Source organism: Panthera uncia, chromosome D1 (assembly GCF_023721935.1).
Source record: "Panthera uncia isolate 11264 chromosome D1, Puncia_PCG_1.0, whole genome shotgun sequence".
NCBI lineage: Eukaryota > Metazoa > Chordata > Mammalia > Carnivora > Felidae > Panthera > Panthera uncia.
In genome coordinates this window covers 38,867,426-38,892,770 of record NC_064808.1, presented here as the reverse complement: position 1 = coordinate 38,892,770, position 25,345 = coordinate 38,867,426, and the positions used below count along the sequence as shown (strand labels likewise).

At 55.0% G+C, this 25,345-nt stretch overlaps 1 protein-coding gene across 1 annotated transcript in view; it reads right to left on the bottom strand.

Annotated features, from left to right (window-relative positions):
* Window positions 1-231: 231 nt before the first annotated feature.
* Window positions 232-25,345, bottom strand: part of PTPN5 (protein tyrosine phosphatase non-receptor type 5) — a 55,047-nt gene continuing 29,933 nt past the window's right edge. The window contains exons 4-15 of the mRNA XM_049618110.1: window positions 14,353-14,546; window positions 13,689-13,796; window positions 13,364-13,441; window positions 12,639-12,880; window positions 11,261-11,450; window positions 8,814-8,898; window positions 5,029-5,108; window positions 4,707-4,844; window positions 4,105-4,215; window positions 2,106-2,266; window positions 1,901-2,014; window positions 232-1,491 (exon numbers count right to left, since the gene is read on the bottom strand). Coding sequence (XP_049474067.1) covers window positions 1,398-1,491; window positions 1,901-2,014; window positions 2,106-2,266; window positions 4,105-4,215; window positions 4,707-4,844; window positions 5,029-5,108; window positions 8,814-8,898; window positions 11,261-11,450; window positions 12,639-12,880; window positions 13,364-13,441; window positions 13,689-13,796; window positions 14,353-14,546 — 1,595 coding nt within the window. The 3' untranslated portion in view covers window positions 232-1,397. The remainder of the gene's footprint in view (window positions 1,492-1,900; window positions 2,015-2,105; window positions 2,267-4,104; window positions 4,216-4,706; window positions 4,845-5,028; window positions 5,109-8,813; window positions 8,899-11,260; window positions 11,451-12,638; window positions 12,881-13,363; window positions 13,442-13,688; window positions 13,797-14,352; window positions 14,547-25,345) is intronic.

Below are 25,345 nucleotides of genomic sequence, written 5' to 3'. Positions count from 1 at the left end.
CTTCCAGACACTTTGCCTTCTCTGGAAGCCTCCCATACCTGTCCTTGAGGCTCCTCATGGTCCAGGCCTCCTGGATGTGCCAAAATCAAATGGATTTGGCCCATACTTCCAATCTCCACGGGGGGCACTAGGGAGCTGGAGGGTGTGCCTCTGAGTGTGTGTGTGTTGTGTGAGCGTGTGTGTGTAGAGGGTGCACAGAGACCAGGCGCTAGGGACCTTGAGTGTGTGTGTGTGTGTGTGTGTGTGTGTGTGTGTGTGTGTAGAGGATGCACAAAGACCGGATTACAGGGAGGCAGGGAGGGGAGAGGCAATTATACGGACGCAGGAGACTAGTTTTGCTCAAAATGCTCCGTTTATTGCTCTATTCAATGACCACGAGCAAATTATAAAAAGACACCAAATGTCTCTGTCTGCCGTGGAATAAATATTTAAAGTCAGCAATAAAAACACGTGGCTCCAAGATAACACATGTTGCCAAGAGTCATGCACGCCCGACTGACGGGCTCTCAACACACGCATGGACACAGGAACACACGCAGAGCTACACGCAGCGAGACTTCTGGGAAGGCTTTCCCACGGTGACACAGAAAAGTGTTCCACACGGATCTGGGGCCCAGACCCCACCCCACCCTCAGAGCTCCCCCTTCTCCCACCCCCCACCAGGGCTCAGGTCCTCTGGGTTCACAGCCCCCCTCTGTCCCCTGCTTCCTCAATGCCTCACAGGCTGGTCACTGCCTCCTGAAGGCATCTGACACCAAGAGGTCATCCTGGCTGTGATACTCACCCCACCCCAACCCAGAGACCTCTCGCCCAGCTGAGATCTCTCGGCCCATTCCTCAGGTGCTCCCCATCCCGAGCTCAGTAACTGGGGCAAAATGCAATCTGCCGGGTGGGAAGTGGGGGTGGGGGCCCAGGGCAGGCGCCTCTGCCTGGGCTACTGTGGGGCTGGAGCTCATCACCCCTTTCCCCGGGCCGAGGAGACACAGTGTCCGGTACAGACAGCAGAGATGGACGGACAGACAGACACGCTACAGCGGGACGCTTGCGGCACAGAAACGTTTTGGATCAAGTAGCAATGGAACTATCATTAAAAACTGAGGCCCCAGGTCTGCATGGCATGGGTCAGGCCCCGGGACCCCAGGCCTGGCCTGGCACATCCCTCTCCCACCCTGCCCCAGTCCCCAGTATGTACAGTAGGAAGAGCTATGTTCGGGAGCAGGGGCCAGGCCAAGGCTGCCGGAGGAGGGAGGAGGAAGGAACAGACTAGAGAGAAGGAAGCAGGAGGGGCAGGGACAGGGGGCAGGCGGGGACCCGAGGCAGGGCCCCACATGGAACCGGGGCGGAGGGCCCAGACTCAGGTTGGGCGGTGCCCAGAGGACCTCGGGGCAGGAGCGCAGTCACTCTGGGGACTGGCGTGACAGCTGCTTCTCGTAGAGGCTCATGACATGGTGTACAAACTGGTATTGCTCACATGTCTGGATCATGCCGCCCCTGCGGGCAGAGATGCACAGTGGAGACGGGATGGTTGAGAGACGACGGGCTGCGGGAGGGTGCCCCCAAACCCACGACTGCCCATCATTCGCGAGGGGCCTGGTCTTTGTGTAGCGCGGAGGGGTCAACCCTTGCCAGCCACGTCCCTCTGCTCCTTCCTGTCCCGCCCAGCTCTGGCGCACACAGCAGGGACAGAGAGGACGTGCCCCACCACCCCTCCCCCCTCCCCAGCTGGGTTCCTTTCCCCTCCTCATCCGGCCAGCAGCTGTCTGGATCCAGCTCCTCTCCCCATCTGTGTCCTCCACTCCCCATCCACCAGCACGTCCATGTGCCGTGGGTCCTCCTGCCCCGCACCCCACGCGTGCCTCAGTCTCTCCCCATGCGCCCCCACCCCCATGCACGGGCTGACCTGTCCTGACGGAGCTGGCACGTGGTCTTAAGGATGTCCACCACTCCCTCCTGCCGCAGCTGCTGGCAGCAGATGCTGGTGGCGATGAAGCAGCCCGTCCTCCCAATCCCTGCACTGAGGGCAGAGGGGACGCTGGGGTAAGGAACGGACCGGCGTGGGGAGCAGGGATGCTGCGCTGCCCTGGTGGGTGGCTGGGAGGACCCACCTGCAGTGGACGACGATGGGGGCGCAGCGGGGCCCCTCCTGCCGGGCGGCCTCCTCCACCTCCCGCACCAGGTGCAGGAGTGGGGGGGCCCGGTCTGGGGTCTTCTGGTCGGGCCAGGACGTGAACCAGTAATGCTTCAGGCCTCGCTCTTCGGTCCCGCTCTGTCCAGGAGACAGAGACCCACCCCAGATACATGTGAACTCTTAGAGTCCCCAACGCAGCCCAAAGTTGGGAAGGGAGCAGCGAGAACACAGTGGGGAGACCCCGGCGTGGGACCCACGGCCTCTGCCACCTACACCGTGCTGCTCGTACTGCTCAGTGGCATCAGAGACCCACAGCCAGCTTGGTAGTGGAAGCTGCTCAGTGACAACTGGTCTTCCCTGGTCCGTTCTGCCCCAACAACTCCAGGGTCCTCCAAGAGAGGTAGAGAGTCCCTCTCCAATCCGCTCCTGTCCTCTGCTCCCTTATCTTAAACAGCCGGGTCACCCCTCAGTCTCATGACCAGGAGCCTGGGGGCTCTCCTGCTCACGTCACTATGCTTCGCCTGCCACCACCCCCAAGTCTTGTCAGTGTTCTTGCCTCTCCACCAGCTCCATCTCCACTTTGCCCTTTATCGTGTCTCCACCGTCTCTCCCTCCCCCCTGACTGCTCTATCCCCACAGTGGCCAAACGTGGTCCGTGTGCAGCACAGATCTGGACACGCTGCTCTCCTGCTCAGAACTCTCCAATGGCCCTTATTGCTCTCCGAATAAAACCCACTCTCCTTAGTCTTCAGTCTGGCAAATGAGACACACCGTATAGGATCTAGCCCTCCAAGCCCGTCTCCTATCCCTGAACACGAGTAGTACTCAATCTGGAGTGCAGGAGCACTCCAGATGGTTTGTACATAAAACCTCTGCTGTGCGCGCGCGTGCGCGCACACACGCGCACACACACACACACACACACACACACACACACACACAGAGCTATTCCATCTTCTGTGCCTTTCTTTTTAACTTTTTTCTCTGCCTGGAATGTTTTCTCCCTTGTTTGCCCCTAGTCAACTCCTACTCATCCTGCAAACTCCATTCAGCACCACCACTTCCAGGAAGCCCTCCCTGAACACCCTGGCTAATGGAGTGGCCTTCTTCTATGTTCTTGCCAATCTCTAGCCTGGTACTTACCATTAGGGGTGCTCCTTTAGGAGAGAGTCCAGGCTTTGGACAGTCTGTGATCCCAGTACCCACCCAGAACCAGGCATAGGGAGGCTTCTTGTAGAGACTCATGGACTCATGGACAAAAGTAAATACTTCCCATGGCAGTGTGACAATGAGGCGGCCCTCACCTCACCTCAGCCTCTCTTTCTGGGGAAGCAGAAAGCTTCCTGGTACTTGGCTCACCTCTCCCAGCCTTTGGGGTTATTACATTGGGCTCTACCCAATCCAGAGGATTCCAGAGGAACAATCTCCTCTCTTATGCTGAGCCTAGAAGAAGCACCACTTCAGGGTGGGAGGATACCTCCCCCCACTCTTTTGGGCTGTTTTGTATTGCTCATATTTAGTATGTCTTCCTTTTTTTTTTTTTTTCCCCTTTTTGTGTAACCATGACTTTCCTGTGCAACCCAAACGCAGCAAGAAGTGTCTGCCCTCTGGTGGACAGATTGAATACTACAGGATCTCAAAGTTCTAATGGACCTTCAATTCTAAGGACTGGAGGTTGTTTGGAGATCTCTTACCCAGGCAGTTCTGGACTTGAGTGTATCTGAAGCAGAGTTGGAAGGCATCATGAATGACAGTGTAGACAGAGAGAGAGCCCAAGAGCATAAAATACAACTGATATCTGGTCCTGCCTCCGGCCCCCAAGTCCATTCACCCCTCCCTCATCCCTGTTTATCAGTACATCCTGAGAGTGACAGAGGCCTGGATTTCAGCTACAGACCCCGTTATCTGTGGAGGCCCCCGGTCATGGCCCTGTCCCCCATCCTCCCAGTCCGGCCCAGCCCAGTCCCTGGCCTCACCCTGAGGGAGATGAGTCGCAGCCGGTAATCCTCGGTATGAATGACTTTCTGCACAGTGATCTCCACTCCGTCGTACATCACCTGCTCCTCCGGCCAATACTCAGTGCACTTCTGCAGGGGCCCAGACCAGGCTGCAATACACTCCCAGTTCCCCACCCGGTTTCCCCAGTGCCCCACCAGGGCCAGCAGGGCAAGATATAAAAGGACAACAGGTTCGCAGTTAGACGGCAGTTCAAACCTCAGCTTCATAACCTGTACGTTACTTCCCTTTTTTGAGCCTCAGTTTCCTCATCTGGAAACCGGAAGTGATGCCTACTCTGAAGCACTCTAGTGGGGATTCAATTACATGGGCTACTATGGGTAAAGAAGTAGCTGGAGTGGGCCCCAGCGGGCAGGGAGGCAGGACCCGATCAGAGCATAAGCCGGGCAGGTGGAGAGGGCAGGGCCTGGACTTAACCTCGCTCAGCCTCCCATTTCCTCCCCTTGGCAGTGGCGTGAACACTACCACCCTCACGAGACTGTTGTAAGGATTCATACGGAAACAAGATGCTTAGCCGAGGGCACAAAGCAGCAGACGCCTGGCAGCGGCATGGGGTGCCTACCTCATTCATCTCCTCGATGTTGGTGATCATGACGATGATGGGTGTCTGCTCCTGCCACACCATGCGCCAGAAGTCGCTGACCGTGCTGACGATGGGTCCCTGCGTGGCAATGTACACCTTCTCCTCCCCACCGTAGCCCTGTGGCCAGCCAAGTCCAGGCTATCAGGGTCGGACGCAGCGCTCCCTGGGCCCAGTCCCCACACTCAGGCCCTTCCCAGGGGGCTGGCAGGAGCCACGCTGGCTTAAGGGCAAGCCTGGAGGTCAGATCCTGTTGGCTTGGGCCTCCCTTTCAGGGAGAGGTCGCTGGGATGGGGCTACGTACCCGGATGTAGTTGGCGTTGATGTAGGAACTCAGAGGGTCATCGGGGTCTGGCGAGGTCAGACATACTCTGCTGTGGGGGTCTGGGGTGCGGGGGGAGACAGGTGAGGCTGGTATTTGACAGAAGCAGCACCCTTCTAGTGCAGGGCTCACCTTATCTGGCCCGCTTCCGGGCACCCACATTTTTCCTGGGACTCCTGAAGTTCCTCCTTCGCCTACCCACTAGCAAAACACAGGCCTGTCTCCGTGACCCTGGGTCTCCACCTCCATAGCATCATTGCCTGCCCCTTGCCTGTGTCCCTTAAGCTGCCCCGGGCTCACTGTGCGTCATGTTCTGGAGAGGAGTGGGGCTAAGTCCAGAAAAGGAATTACCTACAGTGCACATCCTGGTCGGCAGGGGTGGCAGAGTTTGGGTACGCACTGTCACTGATGTGCTGTGCACACTTGAAAAGCACATGTCCTTCCTAAGCCTCCACTTTCCTATCTGTAATACGGGGGGTAGACACGCCCACTTCCCAGCGTTACTGGGAAGCTAAACGAGAAAACAGCTGTGAAAGTGCGAGGTAAACCGTCAAGTGCTTTATAAAGAGCTATTAAGATCTGGGGGTAGAGAGCCAAGGGAGAGCCCAGGGATGGATGAAATGGTAGGGTCTTAGCAGCAGGTGCACGTGCGCACAGAGGGCTTTTTCCTTTTTCTCCCAGTCTATTCCCGTGTCAAATCCCACAGCCGCAGATTCTCACAACCTCCTGCTCCTCTTCTTGGAGTAGAATCTGTTTTGTTCCAGCTACAGCCTCCCTGAACTGACTATTCTGTCAGCCAGCAGAGGCTGGGACTGGGACGGGGAGGCCATGTGAGGCGGGCAGGGAGTTGGCTGGGGGCCTGCGGCCCTGGCCTCTGGTCTGGCTCTGTCACCAGCTCACGGTCTTAGCCCTTCTCTGGGCTTCGGTTTCTCTCCCGAGAAACTACAGGCTGAACTACAGGCACATCTGGCATACAGTCTGGGGCTCTCCGAGGCAGCACAGGGGAGCCAGAGGGCGGGGTTCAAGTCCTGGCTCTGTGACTTGCTACGAGTGCCAACGGGCACAATTTCCTTAGTTCCCCTGTGCCGCGTCTGTCAACCGGAGACATCCCTTCCGTCATGGCCCCGCTGGTCTTGTAAAAATAAAAGGAGTGAATGGTATCCAGGTGTCCTCAGGCCAGTAACTTAGCCCAGCATGCACTGTATCGCACAGCACGTAGCTGTGATCGCTGCCATTATTACAAGTTTCCCTGTAGGTTAACAGGTCGAGAGGATCCCAGACCTGGTAGGAGAAACAGGAGGTGACCCTCACAAGCCTCCGTTCTCCGGACCTTTTATGGGGAGGCGAGTTCTCCTCCCTCCCATGCCCGGAAGTCCTGGCAGGTGATCTGGGGGTGGGGCCCCCTTGTGGACAGGGGCACAGAGAGGTTAGGGGTGGAGGAGGGAGGGTCCATGAAGGAGACTCTGGGTGGCCAGCAGAAGAGAGGAGCGGGGAGTGCTGAAGGGCCACCTCCCTGCCTGCCCAAATTAGGTGCTAGAAGTGGGCACACCCCTCTTTGACCAGCCACCAGGGCCTCTGGCGTTGAAGAAGAACCACTGTGGGAACAGGAATGGTTCTACTGACCCCACTGAATACTGCCTCCGTGCCTGGCACTGTGCTGGGGGGTAGGGACTCCACGGCAAACAGGACACGGTCCCTGCCCCCAAGTGCCAGGCAGGCAGACAAGCAGCGTGTGGTCTGAAAGCACCCAGGCTGGGTCTGAAGGCCCTGTAGGAGCAGGGGTAGGGAACACCATTCTGTCTGATGCCAGTGCACGGGGCCAGGCGGGGGGTGGTGACATGAGGTGGTGAGGAACCAAATGACAAAGGGTCTTATAAACCATGCTTATAAGGCTGGACCTAAACCGGAGGATTATAAAGGTGGCAATGACAGGGTAAAGGAGAAGAATGACATGACTGGATGTCTGCTTTGCACCATTTCGGGGACAATGGTAGATGACGGACAGGAGGGGAGACCAGCCAGGAGATTACTGCCAAGCCCAACTCCAGGGGCATTATGTCAGCGCAGTCCATGTAAATGGCACCCCTGGAATTAGGCAACATACAAGCCCTGAACCCCAAAAAGTCATTTGGCAGTGAGGATGGCGAGGGAGAGCTGATACGAGATTTCCTTCCTTCCTCCCTCCCTCCCTTCCTCCCTTCCTCCCTCCCTTCCTTCTATCCTTCCCACCCCTCCCTCCCTCCCTCCCTCATTCAAACAGGAGCAGAATGTCTGCTATGTGTCAGGCACTATTTTGGTACTTGGGACACAGTGGCAAATGGACAGAAAGCGCTCCCCTGTATCTTGTCCTCAGTGCTGCCAGCTGGGTTACCGGTCACTTTGTCCTAGTAACTGTCCACGGATCTGTTTCTTCCATTAGACTGTGAACTCCCTGTGTCTCATTCATGCCTGAATTCTCATCCCCTGGGGTAGGGGCTCAGCAAATGTGGGCCAAGCGAATGAGAGAACAAGCCTCGGGGTGTCCTGGATCTGGTGGGCCTCTGCCAAGCCTGACGTGTCCTCTGTCACACACACCCCCGCGCGGATCCCGGGCTCTGAGGCACAGGGTCAATTCTTGCTGGCCACAGAGGATTCTCTGTTGAGCTCCAGGGCCTGCAGGCTCAGAGCATGGTGAAAGTGGCCCAGGGCCTCTCAGCAATCCAGTGGGGACCGCTGGAGCGATGGCCTGGCTCCCAGCCTCCCCCAGGGGTCATTCCGAGTGGCCAGCAAAGCCCCCGGTTCTGGGGTACCCGAGCCCCTCCCTTCACGCGGGGCTGCCTGGTTGGAGGGTGGCAAGATGAGGGACGAGGTGAGCAGCCCTGAATAATGCATCCTGGCCTTAAATGGTGCTTTGTTTAACCGGAACTACCTAGAGACTGTGTAACCATAGCAACCACAAGTCGATATTTTAAAAGTTAAAAATAAGTCATGACATCTTACATGTTGTTGGAGATGCTGATGGGAAAACTGCTTTTTTAAAGCCTCGTTACTCCACCAACCGAGCGGAGTAGGTTGGTGGGGACTCACTTCCAACACGTCACCCCCTAAGCCAGCCTTGGGGCCTGGGGCCTGAACTTGGCAGGGGTGACAGGCAGACAGGGGCTTGATGAAAGTTATCCGAAAATGACACCCCAGGCTGAAAGAGGAACGTTCGGTCACCTGGTCTAACTGTCCCTCTCAGACCCGCCAGGGGACTGACCATGCAGCTTCACTTGCACACCCTGAGTGACGTGGAGCTCGCTCTCTGACAGGCAGCTCATTCCCTTGTGGGGCGGCTCTTCCTGGGAGAGGACTCACAACCAGAACAAAGTCAACTCAAGGTAGACCAAAGAGCCCAGTTCCGGGGGTCAAGGAGGCCCAGTTTGAAACTTCCTGGCTGCGTGACTGTGGATGAGCCAATTAACCTCTCGGAGCCCTCATTTCCTCCCTTCAAAATCTGCCCACTCTGAAGAGATAAAAGAGAGTGAAAATACTCTCTAGTCACCACGCACCGTCTAGGAGCTCTTACGACCTTCCCTCTTTCTCTCTGGGTTTCCAGAGCCAGGCACAGCCAGGGCAAGGGTGAAGGAAAGAACTAACCTCTGCCCTGAGCAGGGAGACTTTCCCGGCACTCGGTACCCCCTAACCCTCCTTCCCTCCTTCTCGTGACCCTGAAGGCCTAGCTCAGGGCAAGGGGCACCCAGGTGAGGGTGAGCCTGCCCTCACCTTCTGGGGCAGCGAGTACTCACTGGGAAGGATGGTTTTGTACCGGTTCTTCCGCACTAGCCCAGGGATGTCATACTCCTTCGGATCCACAAAGTTCATGGGGATTTCCTGCAAGATGAGGACACGGGGGAGTTAGCAGCTGTGGGCTGGCTCTCACAGACGTTTGAATCCAGGCACCGGTGTGCCCCTAACTTCTAGTCCAGACGTTTGCTTGAGTGCATGCCTTCTTTCAGTAAACATTTAGTATTAAATGAGTCACTGCACATAAAAAGCATTTAGAATAGCACCTGGCATGTAGTGAGTAAATAATAAATGTTACTATTATTATAGTCGATCAAGGGCCAACCTGGCACATAGTAGACACTCAATTAATGGCTGCTGAACAAAGAACAAGGAGAGAACCAGGGACCTGGCCAATCACACTCCCTGCGCTGCAGCCAACCTGAATGGCTTCACGGATCTGGGTTCCCACCCAGGGCATCCCCACCGCAGGAGCTCAGGCAGTGCCATACTCCTTGTGGTTAACATCCACCCCATCCTCTGTCCTGTCCACCTTAAATGCCATCTCCTCCAAGAAGCCTTCCCCGATTCTCCCCGGGAAAAGAGCCTCCTTCTGAGCTCCCAAGGATATGTTTGCACCTCCCAATCATGCTCTGTGTCGAGAGCCCCAAGTTCACACTTCTCCACCTGGCATGTGAGGTCGCCTTGGATCTGGTCTTTGTTTACCGTGGGTTGTTCTCAGTGACCCGCTCTCTAGTTACAGGCAGGTCTCTTCGGTGCTGCAAATACGCCCCTCTCCATCCCGCTCCAGGTCTGAGCTCCCAGCGTGCCTTCTGACTCTGCTAGTCGGGAGCCCTGATCCCATCCCTCTCCACCTGTCCAAACAGTTCCTAGGCTGTAAGTTCACCTCTTGGCCCCTCCCCACTGTTCTCCGGGATGACTCCCCAGTGCCTTGGGCTTCTTCACCCCCCCCCCTTCCATCTGACCCCGCTGCTCAGCGCCTGACTACACGTAGTTTCACAGTGTCCACAGTTTTTGGACATAGTAAGTATGGGCTTTAAGTACTGAGAAAGATTCACTTTCTTGGGTTACTGTGAGAATTGAAAAAAACAAAAAAATAACCAAAACCAAAACCAACGTGTCCAAAAGTGCCCACGGAGTGAGCGTGCAGGCCATGTTCTTTTCTCTCTGGGCAAATTCAACAACAATCTACTGAACAGGAAACACCAGAGAGGATTCAAACCCCTTCTTCAAGGGGAGGTGATGATGGGGGACACAGAGCAGAACTGAGGCTCGGGTGGTTAAGGAAGGCTTTCTGGAAGCATCCAGTGGGACAATGATGTGAGTACAGGCATGGGAGGAGAGGCCCGGGGGTAGGGGGAGGTGGTGGTCCAGTTTGAAGTGGACAGTCGCTGTAGGGGTGGGGGGCATAGGGCTGAACAAAGAGGCTGGGCTAGCCCAACTCGGGTAAGACAGGCGATGCCCAGCCCTGGAGAATGTGGAGCAGTGGGCCGGAGAGTGACTGCGGTTTTCACAGAGGAAACGGCCATCCAGTCCAGGTAGGAGACAAGGTGGCCTGGGCAAGGGGAGCTGAGGGAGGTTCATGGCTTCCCCATCCCTCTGGCCTCTCCCCGAATACTCAAGAACTCTTTCCCATTCCTGCCCATACTGGTGAGTTACCAGATGGGTAGGTTTGAGTGAGGAATCAGCTTTTGGACCCAAGCCCCTTCCTTCCTCCTCCTTTGGGGACCCTCCTGCAGAGAAACAAACATAGGGATGGCCCCCATGGGGTGTGGGGTGCACCACCTGGGGTGGGTAGAAAATCTGCAAATTCTGGGGGTCAGTATTAGAAAGCTCACTATTACGACGCACCTAAGCCTCATTTCACACTTTGCCTTCATCAACGAAAACAAAGGAGACACTGTCATTACGTCTTAGCTGATGACTGGTTGAGGGCTCAGGCAGGTAAAGCAGGTAAATGTCATTTATCGGGCCCCTCAAAATCCCACAGGAGGCAGCTGGACCAGGCTGCTGCAAAGGGTCTAGAGGGGGACGGGGTGACTGGAGGGATGTCAGAGGATGAACGACGCTCGGTGATGTCAGCCGGGCGAAGGGAGGGAAAACAGGAAGTCAGAAGGAAGGCATTCTTTGACTTTCAAAGCACCGCAGTGGGCAGTGAGGACTTGGGGACGCCACCAAGCACCCGTCACCCAGCGGAGCCCTCTGCACACATTAGCCATGTTTTTCATCCTTGCAACATTCCTATGATTTCTACCCCCATTTTCCAGGTGAGGAAACGGAGGCTCAGAGGGGAAGCAGCTCGCCCAAGATGGTGGGAGAGCGGATAAGGAAATAACAAATCCATCAGATGCTGGGTTCTGGGCACCCCCACCACTGCCTTGCTAGGTGCGTGATCGGTGTGAGCAGAAAGGTCTACCCAGAGTGGCGTGACTGGCACGGGAGGACTCACAAAGAATTCTGCCTGCAGCAGGAAGGGGTCCAGGGCCTTCTCGTGAAGCTCCTTGGCCTGCAGGACACGGGAGGCGCTGAGCAGGTACTCGCGGGCTGACTCCTCACGTGGGGACATGAGATAGCCGAAGCCCTCCTCATTGCAGCCTGGTGTGCACATGTCCAGGGTCAGGGAGACATTGGAGCCCCTCCTGGAAGGACCGGGAAAGGGGGGGGTGAGTCTCAGGGGCGGGGAGGTGGGGAGGGAGAGATCAAGGGTGGCAGCGGGAGGAGTGGGAGGGTGACAGCACCCCTGACGGGAGCAGCATGAGTCTCAGCTCCGGGGCTTAGGCCTGATTCCCCGTCTCCTGCCTCCTGCAATGGAGATGCTAACTGAGGTGGGGGGCTTGGGGCCCCGGTTCCAGAGGTTCCATCCAAGGCGGCCTCAACACAGCCCTCCCTGGACTCTCTTCTGTCACTGCCCAGAGGCAGTGCCCAGCCCTGTGGCCCCAGGAAGCTCATGAGAGAGGGCACCTGACTAGAGCAGGAAAGCGACGCTCTACCCCTCCGCATCATGGCCTCGGTCCCGCCAGTCCTGGCTGACGCTGGCCATGAGTCATGGAAATCTCATCCAGGAGAGGCCAGGCCCCTTGGCTGTCAGGGGAAGACGGAGTCCCGGGGCTGCATAGCAGCAGCAAAGATGTCTGCACTGGACAGGCTCTACCCCATTCGGTGTCTAAAGCGTCAACAGAACAGTTGAAGGGCGCTGACCACATAGAAAGGGAAAGCGAGTCCCAGAGAGGGGACAAGAACTGCCCAAGCTCACACAGTAAGGGAATCGCAGAGCCGAAACTAAAAGCTAGGTTTTCTGACTCCTCGTCCAGCGCTTCTTCCAAGATATCATGTGGAGAACTCAAACCTGGTGTGATCCAGCTTACCCAACGAGGCTCTGAAAAGGTGCTGACACCTCCCAAAGTATGTTCTGGGGAATACTCCGGGACATTCTATAAAAGCAGAGTGGTCAGCAGACTTTGAGGAATGCCACACGCTACCCGCTTGCTGATTTACAATGAACGCAAGCGTGTTACAGGCCCGGACGAGTCCTGTAATAAGGGAACCTACCCGAACTTACTTGAGCACAGCAGCGTATGTGTGAGTGTGCACACACATACACCTGTATATGCCTATGCGCTCGTGTGCATTAACGGCACTTCTCAGCATTTACCTTGGGGCACTCTGATCTATAGGAATCAGACCTGACGAGCATGTGTCTACACTGGCTAAACTAAGAGGCCAGCTCTATCCTGGGCCCTGGGAGTCAGAGTCAGGCGTCTGCCCTTCTGATGGGGAGCTGAGAGCTCAAAAGCCCATAGAGCCCACCCCTTCTCCACCCCTCCCACCTTTCCTGTAGACCCATGGACTTGACGGTGAGTGAGGCAGGGTCGGCCTCTGGCTTGATGTCCATCACGAAGTCAAACACAGGAGTCTCAGGGACAGGGTCCAGGTCTAGGAAGTCATCCTCGACCTTCTCTTCCATCCACTCGGAGTAGGTGAAGGAAGGCTGGCGGCTCACGGACTGGCGTCTATCCTCAGGGCGCGGTGGGGCGGGTGGCTCTGGGGGAGCCCTCAGGAGGTGCCACACCTAGTTGGGAAGACACAGCATCGTGGACCTGGGGCCGTGTCAGCTGGCCCCTGAGTGACGGGGTGTCCATGAGATGGAGTCCCCTGCCCTCAATGAGTCTAGAGCAGCCCTGCTCTCCTGGGAGCCGTCTGCATAGCACCGCCCTTCACCTAGATGGGAGTTTCCAGTCCCCACCCGACTCCCTGCCCCCACCCTCCCCCAACCCTCAGTCTCTTGTAGACTGAGGTCTTCTCAGTGGGGTGTGGAGCTCCTACACCAGTCTTCTCTGGCTTTAGTCCTTCCCTCAGCTTAGAACATCGCAAACCCATCTTCAAAAAGAAGGTGTCCCTCAACCCAGGTTGGGCTCACCAGTGGAAGGGCACAGATACCCTGTCCTTGCCCCGACCTGAAACATCTAGCTCAGAAATCAAGTGGGAGCTGGGGGGGACTGGGCCTCAGGGTCAGAGGAGGGGTGCACGGAGGTCAGGCCAGGAGGTACCTTACCAGGGTGGTAATGAGGATCACAGACAGAGTAACCAGCAGCAGATTGGGGACTTCCCAGGTCCCAATGCCCAGCCAGGCCTGGGGAACATGAGACAGACAGTCACCACAGGGTGGTGGTGGCGGGGGGCCAAGTTCTCATTCATTCCGGCAGCGACAGAACTGAGGCTCTGAAAGCTGCCGACCAGGTCTGGGTGGGGAGCAGGGAGATGGGTTTCAGGGGCATGGAAGTATCTTCTGAACTCGGAGAAGCCCCATCCAGGGGTTGGGGGGGCTGGAGGTCCCCAGTCGCTCCCTCCTACCTTGGAGCTCCCTGGAGCTTACTCACCATGGGTCCCAGCTGTTCCGAGAGTGTGAGCAAGGAGGAGATGAGGTCTGTGGCATTCTGTGACCAGATGGGGCCATAGCCGCTGAGCCAGAGCACCCCGCAGGCAAGCTGGGGCAGCCAGGGGGAGCAGACTGAGTTTGGACCCTGGGCTCCCGGCCCCCATAGTCCCCCTGCAGAGCTCACCTGCAGCCTCAACCCGGCCCCCCCAAGGTCCAGACTGCAGAGCTCAGGGAAGAGCCCAGGTACTGTGTGCGCAGAGCAGGCCTCAGGACTCTCCCTGGAGAAAAGCTGACTGGAGGGAGCCAAGATAAAACCCTTCCCAGAAGGGACCCCCACCAGGTACCCACGTAAAAAGTTTCCCAGAGATGTATCTCCATGGACGGGAAATTCTCAGAGAGACCCCTGCAGGCCTGGCTGCTGGGGAGGCCTCAAGTCCTGCTTCTCGGGTTAGGGAAGGCAGGCTGTGAGGGTCTTAGCTGCTGAGGCTGTAGCTGAGAACTCCAGCCTCCTGTACACACCAGCCCGAGGGCTTGGAGTCACTGAGGGACACCGAGAAGGCCCCTCACCTCCCACGATCCCCAGGTGGCCATCCTGGGGAGGACGCAGGGGGCCGTCCCTCCACCTGCCCTCAGTCAGGCCCTTGTAAGGCCTGTGATATCCTTACCAGGAACTGGGAGGCGGCCAACAGGCACAGGCTGTTCCTGACAGGGAGGGAGTGGCTCCCGACGCCTCGAGGTGGTGGCTTCTGAGCTGGCTCTGAGGGCTGTGAAGGCGGTGAGGGCGGTGGCATTTCTCTCGGAGAGTCCGCGAGCCCTTCGGCCTGGTCCAGCGCCTCCATCACTACCGGCTGGGGGAGACCTGTGGAAGGCGGGACACGCGCCCGGTGACTCGGGTCCTGCCGACCCACGGCGGGCCGCTCCTTCTGGGGTTGCTGTGGCTTCCGCTCAATCTGGGATCAGTCAGCGTGGCTCCACTTCCAGCCGTCACCCTCGATTAGCAAAGCAATATTCACCTACCTTCGTCAGAAAGAGCTAAGTGTGGGTGGACAAATTATTTCTCTTTTATTTCTCCAGTAACAGAGTTAAAATGGCAGGAGGTTTTTCAGGGAGTTAGCATCGCCGTGTTTACGCAGCTCCATTCTTTTCCATTTCTTAAGGAAACAAAAAACAACCACCTCACACTCAATTAAAAGAGAGAGAGAGAGGAAAAAAAAGACACGGCGTAACCAGGCTGTGACCCTGAACAGGCCTCCCACGCCCGCCCTCCGGATTTGTGTCTCTTGTGGCCCGTGCCCCCTGGCTGAGGCTGGAGGCTGGGCCCCGGGCAAGATCACAGCCACGCGGCCCTTCGCCACCTCAAGGCCACACCGTGGGGTGTGGAGGAAAATCTTGGTGTAGCAGAATTGGTATCAAAGGTCTACTCCTGGGTCTGTCCCTGGCTGTGTGACCCTTGGAGAGTCACCCCCTCTCTGGGCTTTGTTTCCACACCCGGGAGACGAAGGTTCAGCTCAACCCTTGGATTTCCTCCTGCTTTAGGAAGCCCTGGTGTTTCCTCTCAGGTAATTTCAACACGGGGCTCCGCTACTATGAACGTGTGGTCACCACTGGCTTACATCTGAGGCGCCGGCTGAAGTTTGGGATTCTGTCAGCACCCACGTTAGGGAGTCCCAGATGTTGGACGCCCTCCTTTGAACCCACCTGCTTTAATCTACTGCCAAGAAGAGAGGGACTAGCAAGGTGGGTGTGTGACAGCTTGGCGGTGGGGATGGGGCTGTCCATACAGCCCTGCGTCAATAGGACAATGGACCCCTTTTCTAGTTGGGTGATTAATAGAACACCCACAGCCAAGATCACGTGAGGCCAATGGTTTTTCTGGCCGTGTGCTTGCTCGCTCACTGGACACGTCCTGAGCGTCTTCCATGGCCCGGATCAACGGTATGGTGCCAAGGGCCCAGGTCCTGGTGGCGGCTGTATTTGTGTCTATCACAGGCCCCCCCTCTAGATGCTGACCTGGTATGGCCCCCCACGTATGTGTTCCAGCCACACTCCTTGCAGTGCCTCAGGTGAGCTCACCTACCTGCCCCGCTCCCCACGCCTCCCCCTGTGCTTTGCCAACGCTATTCCCTCTGCCCGGAACATCCCTCCAGCAGCCTGCTTCCCTCCCCTGCCCACTCCCCACACGCTGCCAAGTTAACTCCTATTCACCTTATAGAACTCAATCAGATGTCACCCACAGTAGGTCCTCCTCTGTCACATTTACCTAGCACCACGTGCCTCTCCATAACCACCACCAGCAAGGACACATCTGGAATGTGCAAGGCCCTGCTGTGGGTGCTTTAGACATGTGGATTCGTTCACTCTGCACAGCACTCATATGAAGTCAGTATGCCAGCTGTCCTCATTTTATAGACGAGGACGAGGAGGTCCAGAGAGGGTCCAAGACTCTCCCCAGGTCACTTAGCTAATAAGTGGCTGAGGTGGGTTCAAACTGAGGCATATAGATGGGCTCCGGGCTACACGGCACTGGCCTTGGTTTGTAAAATTATTTGTTGAATATCCTCTCTCCCACTTGTCTGTAAGTTCCGTGAGGGTGGGAGTGGTGTCAGTTTTGTTCATCACGACTGCCCACAGCATCTAGCAAAGCCCTGGCATGTAAGTCTGTAATAAATATTTACCAAATGAGCGAATGATGGTAGGCAAGTGCTAAGTTTCCACTCAGTTTTCTTACCAGATAAATGGGGATAACCACGTATTTCTTTGAAAAGCTATGATGAAGAGAGTCAATACTATAAATGAAACACTCCGCATGGCACCTGGCGTCCAGCCAGTGTTCAATAAATGTCAGATGATGGCAACAATGTTAGCACATAACCCCTGCCGTGGCCAGGCTCCCAGTCTCACGGGTGAAACAGACAAGGGATACGTGCCTCTCATCCAGTGCATTTCGTGGAAAATCAAAGTGCTGGTGGAGTCACTTTTGAAGGTTATCCACTTTTGCCCATGGAGGCCACCTACATGAGCAGACAGCTCAGATCCTGACCAGCAAGGTGAAAAAGGAAAAGCCGCTGCTAAGAGACGGATCATGCAGGAAGCCGAGAGTTTCCTCTGTTGAGAAGCAGAGGCTGGATGACTCAAGTGGCAAGGTCTCCCTTCACACCCTCAGAAAATGCAGTCGAAGTGTGATGCCACATACGGAAGGGTGGGAGGGGTACAGGGTCACCTGGCTAGGCTCTGCAATCACACTCCGTGGACCTCGGGCAGTCCCTTCTTCTCCCTGTGTCTCAGTTTGCTTCTCTGCAAAAAAGAGGGGCTCGACCTAGAACTTGGTGCTTCTCAGGTGTTTCTGCCATCCTCAGAGAGGGGCCATGGGTCTTTGTGGAATAAGAGGAACACGCAATGTTGGGCTTTTGCTGTTTTAAAATTCATGGAGGTGCTCTGTGTTCTATACTACGGTATATCGTACTTGTTTTGATATTAAAATAATGGGCTTTTTCCCCTCCCAAAGCTTCGAATCAAATTTCTCCTTCAGGAAAATGTGCTACAATTTATCCTGTGGCTCTGCCCTCAGGGGTACACGCACCCCAGTCTGGGAAGCACGGAACCCGCCTGCAATAAAACATCATGCTGCTGTTACAAAAGATTCTGTAAATGAATATTTAATATCACGGAAAGAAATTTCGATGGCATGGAGAAAGGCAAGGTGACAAAACAGTATGATCTCCTTGGCCTTAAAAATTAAGCAAGTATAAACGTGCGTGTAAGAAGGTGGCAAATACCCACCGTAAGATGAGACATTAACATGTGACAGTGCTTGGGGAGCATGCAGCCCAGCAAACCCCTGGCACACAGTAAGTGCTCAATAAATGTTGTACACAGTAAGTGGGACCAACCGAAGCCAGGTGTTAACAACAGTCCATTGGAGGAGGGGGGAGGTGACAAGGTGATTTTTTTCATTGTTTACGTATTACAAATTTCTTCCAATAGATACATGCAATGATATGTAGCTACATATATGTACATACATACACAAACATACATGTACACAGATACATGTATTTATTTATAGAGAAAGAGACATTTTAAAAAAGAGATCACTGCTCTGAGTTCAGATACCATGAGGCCTAGTTAATACTCCTAGGTTCTGGGCCCTGACTGTCACACCTAAATGCACAAGGTGGGATACAAGAGAGTGAGAGAGTATATACACAGCTCTGTGACCCACCCAGCATGTAAGAGGCACTCAGAAGACAAACCCCCTGATGACGCGCGATCATCACTTTTCCATACGAAAGATGGCAGGTTAACTGCCTTGCACCTTGTGGGGGGGGGGGGGAGCATTAAAAAAAACTTGCAGGCTGGTTGGGCCCTCTATGCACATCTCAAAGAGAAAAAGTGAGGCTGGTTTTTATTTTGTTTTGTTTTGTTTTGAGATCCAGAGAGCACCTGGCAGTCCTGGGGGCCAGATGAATCCAACTGATGGGTATTCATTCACTCAGCACCTGGGAGACGTTCACCTTTCAGAGCAGAGTTTACTGAGAAGTTTTTCTGGGCAGAAAGCGGATGTTTAATTCAGGAAGATACAGTTTTTTAAGTTTATTTTGAGACAGAGAGAGAGAGAGAGAGAGAGAGAGAACGAGAGTGGGGGAGGCGCATAGAGAGAGAATTGCAAGCAGGCTTAGACTCGAGTGGGGCTCGATCCCATGAAGTGACCTGAGCTGAAATCAAGAGTCGGATGCTTAACTGAGCCACCCAGACGCCCCAGGAAGGTACATTTCCAATCACACAGAATACTCTGCATATAATTTTGGAGAGGATCCACAGACTTCACGTAAAGAACCTCTGATCTTGGGGTTGGAGTAGAGGTCTGTGATAGAAAGTAGTGGAAATAGGGGAGGTGGAGAACAGGTCTGGGAACTCATCTCTCTTTTAGTCTCTGTTCATTCAGCCATGAGTCCAACACACACACTTATTGAGCACCAACTGTATACTTTGCCAAGCCCCGGGCCAGGCTCCGGGGGACACAACAGTGAACAAAAAGCAGTCACCGGCCAACAAGGACCACCGTGGTCCTGGCCCCATTTGTCTTTTCGGCTCCTGGTCCCTCTCCTAGAGATGAGGTCACTCTTGTTCTTGCCCTGCCCACCTTCCAGTCACTATCCCGCTCTGGGCACGACACCGTCACCTCACCAGGCAGGCTTGCTTCCCTCGGCAGCCCCGTGAGGTAGACATTCTCATCATCGGCCCCGTTTTGTCGGTGAGAGGCGGCCGCTTGTGTCAAGGGCTGGCTTTTCAACAGTTCACAGCGAGGTAGCTGCTCTGCCACGCATGAAACCCTGACTCAGAGGCAGCTTGCTGACAGTGATTTAACATCGGGCTCCTCACGGGCTTGCCTCTTGCACAGGGTGAAGGGGATTTTCCAGGCATGGAAATCAAGGCTTACAGAGGTCAAATGGCTCGCCCAAGTCAGTGAAGACCTGAGATTCCAACCCAGGGCCTCCTGACACAGACCGAGCCTTCCGTTTTGCCACACTGCTTATCAGGAAGGGTCACTGCAGCAAAGGAGAGAGAGGCGGTGAGAGCCTGGGAGGGAGTCCCTGCGTCTGGGGAAAATCCTGAACCCTAACCAGCTGCATGGGGGAGGGGGTGGGGTGCAGCATTTGTGCCCAAGCCCCCCTGACGGATCCTCAACGGCCACACGGTATGGAGGGAAGAAGCACGGGAAGGCAGGTGCTCAGATCCCAGGCCAAAGCTCTAGGGCCCCTGGGTAAGGCTTGCAAGCAAACAGCCTTCGGATTTTACCCCGGGCTTATGGAAGCCCTCTGATCGCTCTCCTGTCACCTAGCACCTGAATCCCACCATTCAACTCTGCAGCTACCATGTGCCCTGGGGCTGGCGCCGCCTGAGCTCCAGAACCCGAGGCTGCTGCTGTCAGTGACTCATCCTTCGAGCGCTCCGGCTGCCAGCCCACCGGAACTGGAACAGGAGGCTGGCTCAGCCTGTTCCTGTTTACATGACGAAGGAGGTTCTGTCCCATTCAGCTTTTCTTCCTTCCCCAAACATGGCCACGAGTGACTTCTCAGCCATGCCCACATACTCACAGGGGGCCCTGACCAACAGAACATCATGCTCAGTCCCGACCAGGCTCTTGGAATTGCTGACAGTCAGAGCCTGACAGCCCCCAAGGGGCATCTGGTCTCGTCTGCTAGTTTCAGACAAGGAAGCTCAGGACAGAGAAGGGGAGTGGTTCACTCAGGGCCAGGAAGTGGCAGAACTGGGGTTTGAACCCAGGTCTGTAGACCTCCGCGACCCATGATCTTTCTGCTATTTCCCAGAAAGATCTGGAAACCATGAGAGGATGAGGCATGGCAGGCCACTCAGGCCTATTCTGAGGTTTTGTTTGGGGAAGCCCTGAATGTAGAACCAAGGGAGGTAGGTGCTGCCAGGGGAACAGAGAAGGGCTGGAAGAGTCTAGAAGGAAGAGGCCCAATCAGCTATTTCTGCCACCATAACTATCACACTCCTCAGCGACGTCCTGGGCTGGGAGAGGGACAGCCTGGCCTCAAAGGGCATGGGCACTGCCATGGACTCTATCCCCCCTGGGAGAGGCTAGAGTGGTGGTCTCCGTTTTCTGCCTTTTGGAGGGGTGGGCGTGAAAGGCAAACTAGGAGTCAGAGGGCATGTGGTGGAGGGTGAGAAGATTCCCCAAAACAACATTTTCATTTGACATTCACCAAGCACCTGTCCTAGGCTCTTGAGGCTGTTTTATGTCTCAATCCTAACACTGACCAGCAGGACTCCTGGGCGTGAGAAGAGCCCTGGCAAAAAAGAAAAAAAAAATTCTAGCCTCTCTGGGCAAAGGCAGACTGATGGTGGGCGTGGGGTCCTGGAAGTCTGCACTGGCTCCCTACAACACGTCTACCGCACGAGTCCTGCTGATCAGCAAGCAAGAAGGCAGACATACCCTTAGAAGGAGGTAGTGAGATGACAAGAACTGGGGCTGGCAGTGAGTTAAGTACTCCAGATGGGAAGCTGGCCGAGGGTAAGGCCAAGTCTTGTTCACTGCTGCATTCCCCAGCAGTGCAAGCAGGATGGCTTGGGAAAAGGAAACCAATTTTGGCCTAAGAAGATTCTGGAATAGGACATGGGTGCTCACCATTTATCAGCTACGTGACTTAGGCAGGCCATTTAACCTCCGTGTAACTTGATTCCTGTAGTGGTTTTCAAATGTGTCTGTGAGTTCCTCAACATTCTTCCCATCGATGGGAGTGGAGTCTATGTCCCTTCCTCCTGAACTAGATGAGTGCCTTGAAGATGGGAATGTGGCAGAAGGTGATGAGTGGCCGTTGAGGCTAGGTTAGAAAAGTTCTCACAGCTTTGCTGCTTCTCTCTGGACACTTGCTCTGGAAACCTTCAGCAGTCATGTAAAAAAAAAAAGTAGCTACCCTGAGGCCTTGCAGGGGGAGAAAGAGGGGTGGGGGGAGAGAGAGAGAGGGAAACTTGAGAATGAGACGGTGAATGCATTAAGACGCATTAGGTGCTCTGGAAAGTTTGAATACTGAAAAGAAACCATCCACCTTGACCTTCAGCACACAGGCCAATGCAGCAAGAGGGTACCGCACCTTAGGCCCCCTAGAGTTTGATAATCAAACTACCCTATGTATGGGACTTTGGTTTTAAAGCTGACGTTCTGAGAACTCACCTCAAACAAGATGAGAAATCTGTACCACAAAGGAGGGGGTGGACAGCTATACTATTCTCCTTCCTGTCTGATGCCGAATTCTCCAGAACCTTCCTCAGTGACTTGCTTCAAGCTAGGGACCCTGGTTCTCAGATCAATACAAAGTGCAAGCCTGTGGGTGTGAGGTTTGGGCTATACAAGCTCTGCTTCCTCCAAGCCACAGAGGAATTCAATTTTGTCCTTCCTCTTTTTTTTTTTTTTAATGTTTATTTATTTTTGAGACAGAGAGAGACAGAGCATGAACGTGGGAGGGTCAGAGAGAGAGGGAGACACAGAATCAGAAGCAGGCTCCAGGCTCTGAACCATCAGCCCAGAGCCCGACCCGGGGCTCGAACTCACAGACCGCGAGATCATGACCTGAGCTGAAGTCGGACGCTTAACCGACTGAGCCACCCAGGCGCCCCGATTTTGTCCTTCCTCTTAACCAGCCTAGCAAAGCACAGCGTCTAGCACCCCCTGAGTGCTTTACAAATACCAACCCGTTCAGGCCTTATGACCAACATATGAGATAGATGAGAGGACTGTCCTCTTTCACAGATAGGACACCAGGAGTTCAGGAGGCCAAGTGACTTGCCCAAGGCCATCGCAGCTGGTGAACAGCCGAGCCAGGCCTCAGACCCAGGCGGCTGTGTTTCAACATCTGTCTTCCTGACCAGACCCCATGTTGCCCGCCCTCTGCCTGGGCCTCCACTGTTTCTTCCTCCTGCCTGTCAGGGGAAGTCAGCCTGGGAAAGAGCTCCAGCCCATTCTAGGACAGAAGGGACAGGGACCACCCCAGGATGGAGGGGAGATTAGCACCATCACACCCCAGAATGGGGGCAGGGTCGGGAGTGGGAGGGGCTCTAAGGGCGGGGTGGGCAGAGAAAAGCAGGATCGGGATGTAGATGAGGGGCAGAGGTCTGGGAACTCAGGTCTCCCTCGACGTTCAGTTTGGAGCAGGGGAGGCAGGGGTGGGGTGGGCAGGGATGCTGAGGACTGTCTGCGGACACCAGAGAGACTGTGCTAGGGGAGTGCGTGTGTTAAGAGGCGAGAATAGGAGCCATGAGTGGATGCTCTCAGTAGGCAGATTTAAGTAACAAAAAATATCTCCAGGACCTGACCTTGTAGTTCCTCCCATTCCCCAAAAGTGGCTTTGTTTCTGAGGAGGCAGCTTTTCTAGAGGCTTGTGGCAAAATCTTTGGAGCCACACCAACTTAGGTTTGATGCCTGGCTTTGCCATTTGCTACCTCTGTGACCTCGGGTAAGTGACTTAATCTCTCCTCTGGACAACAGATATAGTAAGACTTGCCTGTTGGAGTTTGAGGATACCATAAGGTGAAACATGCCAAGTACTTAGTCTGGTGCCCGGCACATGGTGAATGTTCAATAAATAGTAGCAGAATTTAGAGAGGAGGAGGAGGAAGAGGGGAAAGGGAAGGCAGAGGGAGGGAGGGGCAGCAGTAAGGACTTCCTTTTCATCTGCCTGCTGGGCCCCCCAGGAGGACAATAGATGCCTTGCTCCCTCCAGGGCAGGAGCTGTGAGGCTGTCGGCCTGCAACTGGGGTTGGTGGAGAGAGTGGGCATGGACTGAGGGTGGCAGAAGGGAGGGGGGCATCTTTGTCTCTGCCAGTGCATTAAATCCAGAATGCTAACAAGCTTTCAAAACAAAACACAACTCAAGTAATCTTTCGATGGGATATAATAAAATGGTTCTATCTGAAATTGCAAACAGCTTTGTTGCTACAAACAAAGCCTCAGTTCTTCGTGCCTCTCTGGAGCGGGGGCCCGGAAGGACAAGGGTGAAAAGGGTCAATGAAACTCTGTGGGTGCGGGCCACCCCCCGCTGCCCACGCTGAGAACTGAAAGAACTGACAGAGAGGCCCTGGGGTGACGGGGTGCCAGAGGTCCTAAGTGCCTGAGGCTTAAATACAAACGCATGGCAAGGAAGGGACAGGCTTGAGAGTCAGTCTACCGCCCATTTCACAGCTGAGGAAAACTGAGGTTCAGAGAGTCAGAGGCAGAACCAGGATTGGCACGTGTGTCTCTAACCCTCTAACTCTGCTCGCTGGCGAAGCCAGCATGGGAAGTTTCACAGGCACTGCCAGTGGGTTATCTGAAGGGCGGAGGCCTAAGGCCCTATGGCCGCAGAGGCCTGAGCCCTGGCTTGGGGTTCTTTGGCAAGTACAGGAAAGTCCAGGTGGCAGGAAGGGAGACTCTCAGGATAACCGTGTCCACAAATCCCAAGCCTCTAGAGGCTGCCATCCTGGGGAGGCCCCCTGCAACCGGGGAGCTTCACAATGTTGGTAAAGTGTCGAGAGGCCGCGACGGCAGTCCTACCTCCTACCTCTGCCTCTAGCGAGCTACGTGGCCCAGGGCTTCTCACTGCCTCCAGGGCCTCTGAGGCCTTCTATAAATTCAAAGAGTGTGACCAGGGGCCTTTAAGGGCCCTTCCAGTGCTAAAGGCACACACCCATTTTTAAAAAACAAATCTGAGTCCCTGCTTTAATTTAATTCAATGGTTTCCCCTTGTTCTTAGGATAAAGACCAAACTCTATCATGGTCAACAATAAAGGCCCGGCACTCGCTGGCCCCTGCTTACCTCCCCAGCCTCCACTCATACCACCTTATTCCTAGCTCTCCCTCTCTAGCTTCTTCCAGATCCTCTGCTGGAACTGGCCTGGGAAGCCAGTTCTGGAAACCAGTGGTTCTGCTCCAAGAAATTCTCACCCAGTCCCTAAGGGGGCATGTACGCTCATACTCTCTGTGGTAGGGGTGGGAGAGGTGGGAGGATCTCCATGTCCTTCGCTTGGAGGAGCTGGCAGGCCGTGTCCGGGGACACGCTGGGGAGTACTTTGCAGTCCTTAGAGGCAAAGAGTCAGAGTACAGGCAGCACCACACGATGGATCTCGGGAACAGCGCGGTCAGAGTGGACAGAACGAGATCTAACACAACCCAGTGAATACAGATTAAAAACACACGCACGCAAAATATCACCGCCCATTCTGCAAGAGCACACAGAGAGACACGCGGAAAACATACGCTGCATCCCTTAGAACACATTAACTACGGGGAGGAGTATGGCAGTGGGAGAAAAAAGAGAATGAATAAGTGGAGAAAACCAGACAGGAGCCTCCTGTAGACCACTGAGGACAACGGGGCTGCGCACCCACGAGTATGACTGACAACACGCTAATACCTAAAGCGATCATTGCCTGCCTCCCCCAAGGAAACATGAAACAAACCCACCACCGAGTTGTAAGTTGGATCAAGGCCCAATGGGGAAAGAACAATGGCCGAAGGAAGGAAGGCCTGTCATCTTGTCTGGGTCCTGGACCTGGGAGGGCTGAAGAGAGGGACACTGCTCCTCTGGCCCCATGGCAGGTTCTGGCTGCCGGGGAATCGATGCCCTCTTTAGGGGGCAGGGCTCACGGACTTGGCTGAAGCAAAGCCAACTGCCAAGGAGACCCCTGAGCCTCTTTCTCTCTAAGCTCATTCACCAACATATTATCTGAATCATTTTGTTGGATTTCTCCAGGGAGGGGGGATTTTGGGGCCTAGTGGCTGTCTCCACAGATGCCCCCAGAGGATTAACTGGCCCCCATTAAGACCCTTGCAGTTGGGCCAGCCTGAGATTCTGGTCCCGCCAGGCTGAGCGACCCAACCTAGAGGGAGGTGACTCACCCCAGACAACCTCCGCTACCCCCAACTACCACTCTTGCCTGGCAAGGATTAATTAATATTCTTGAGTGGCTAATCATTTTTTAAATGATTTTGGAATATATGGGGGGGGGGAACCCTAATAAGAACATAAAGGAAACTCAAGTCACTCATAATCCTACCACGCCGAGACAGGCACTGGTTTCCTTTTGACATATTTTCTGGTATTTTTTCTTTCTTTGTGGGTGGATTTTTTTCCCTCATAAGTCATTCTGTATAGAGGC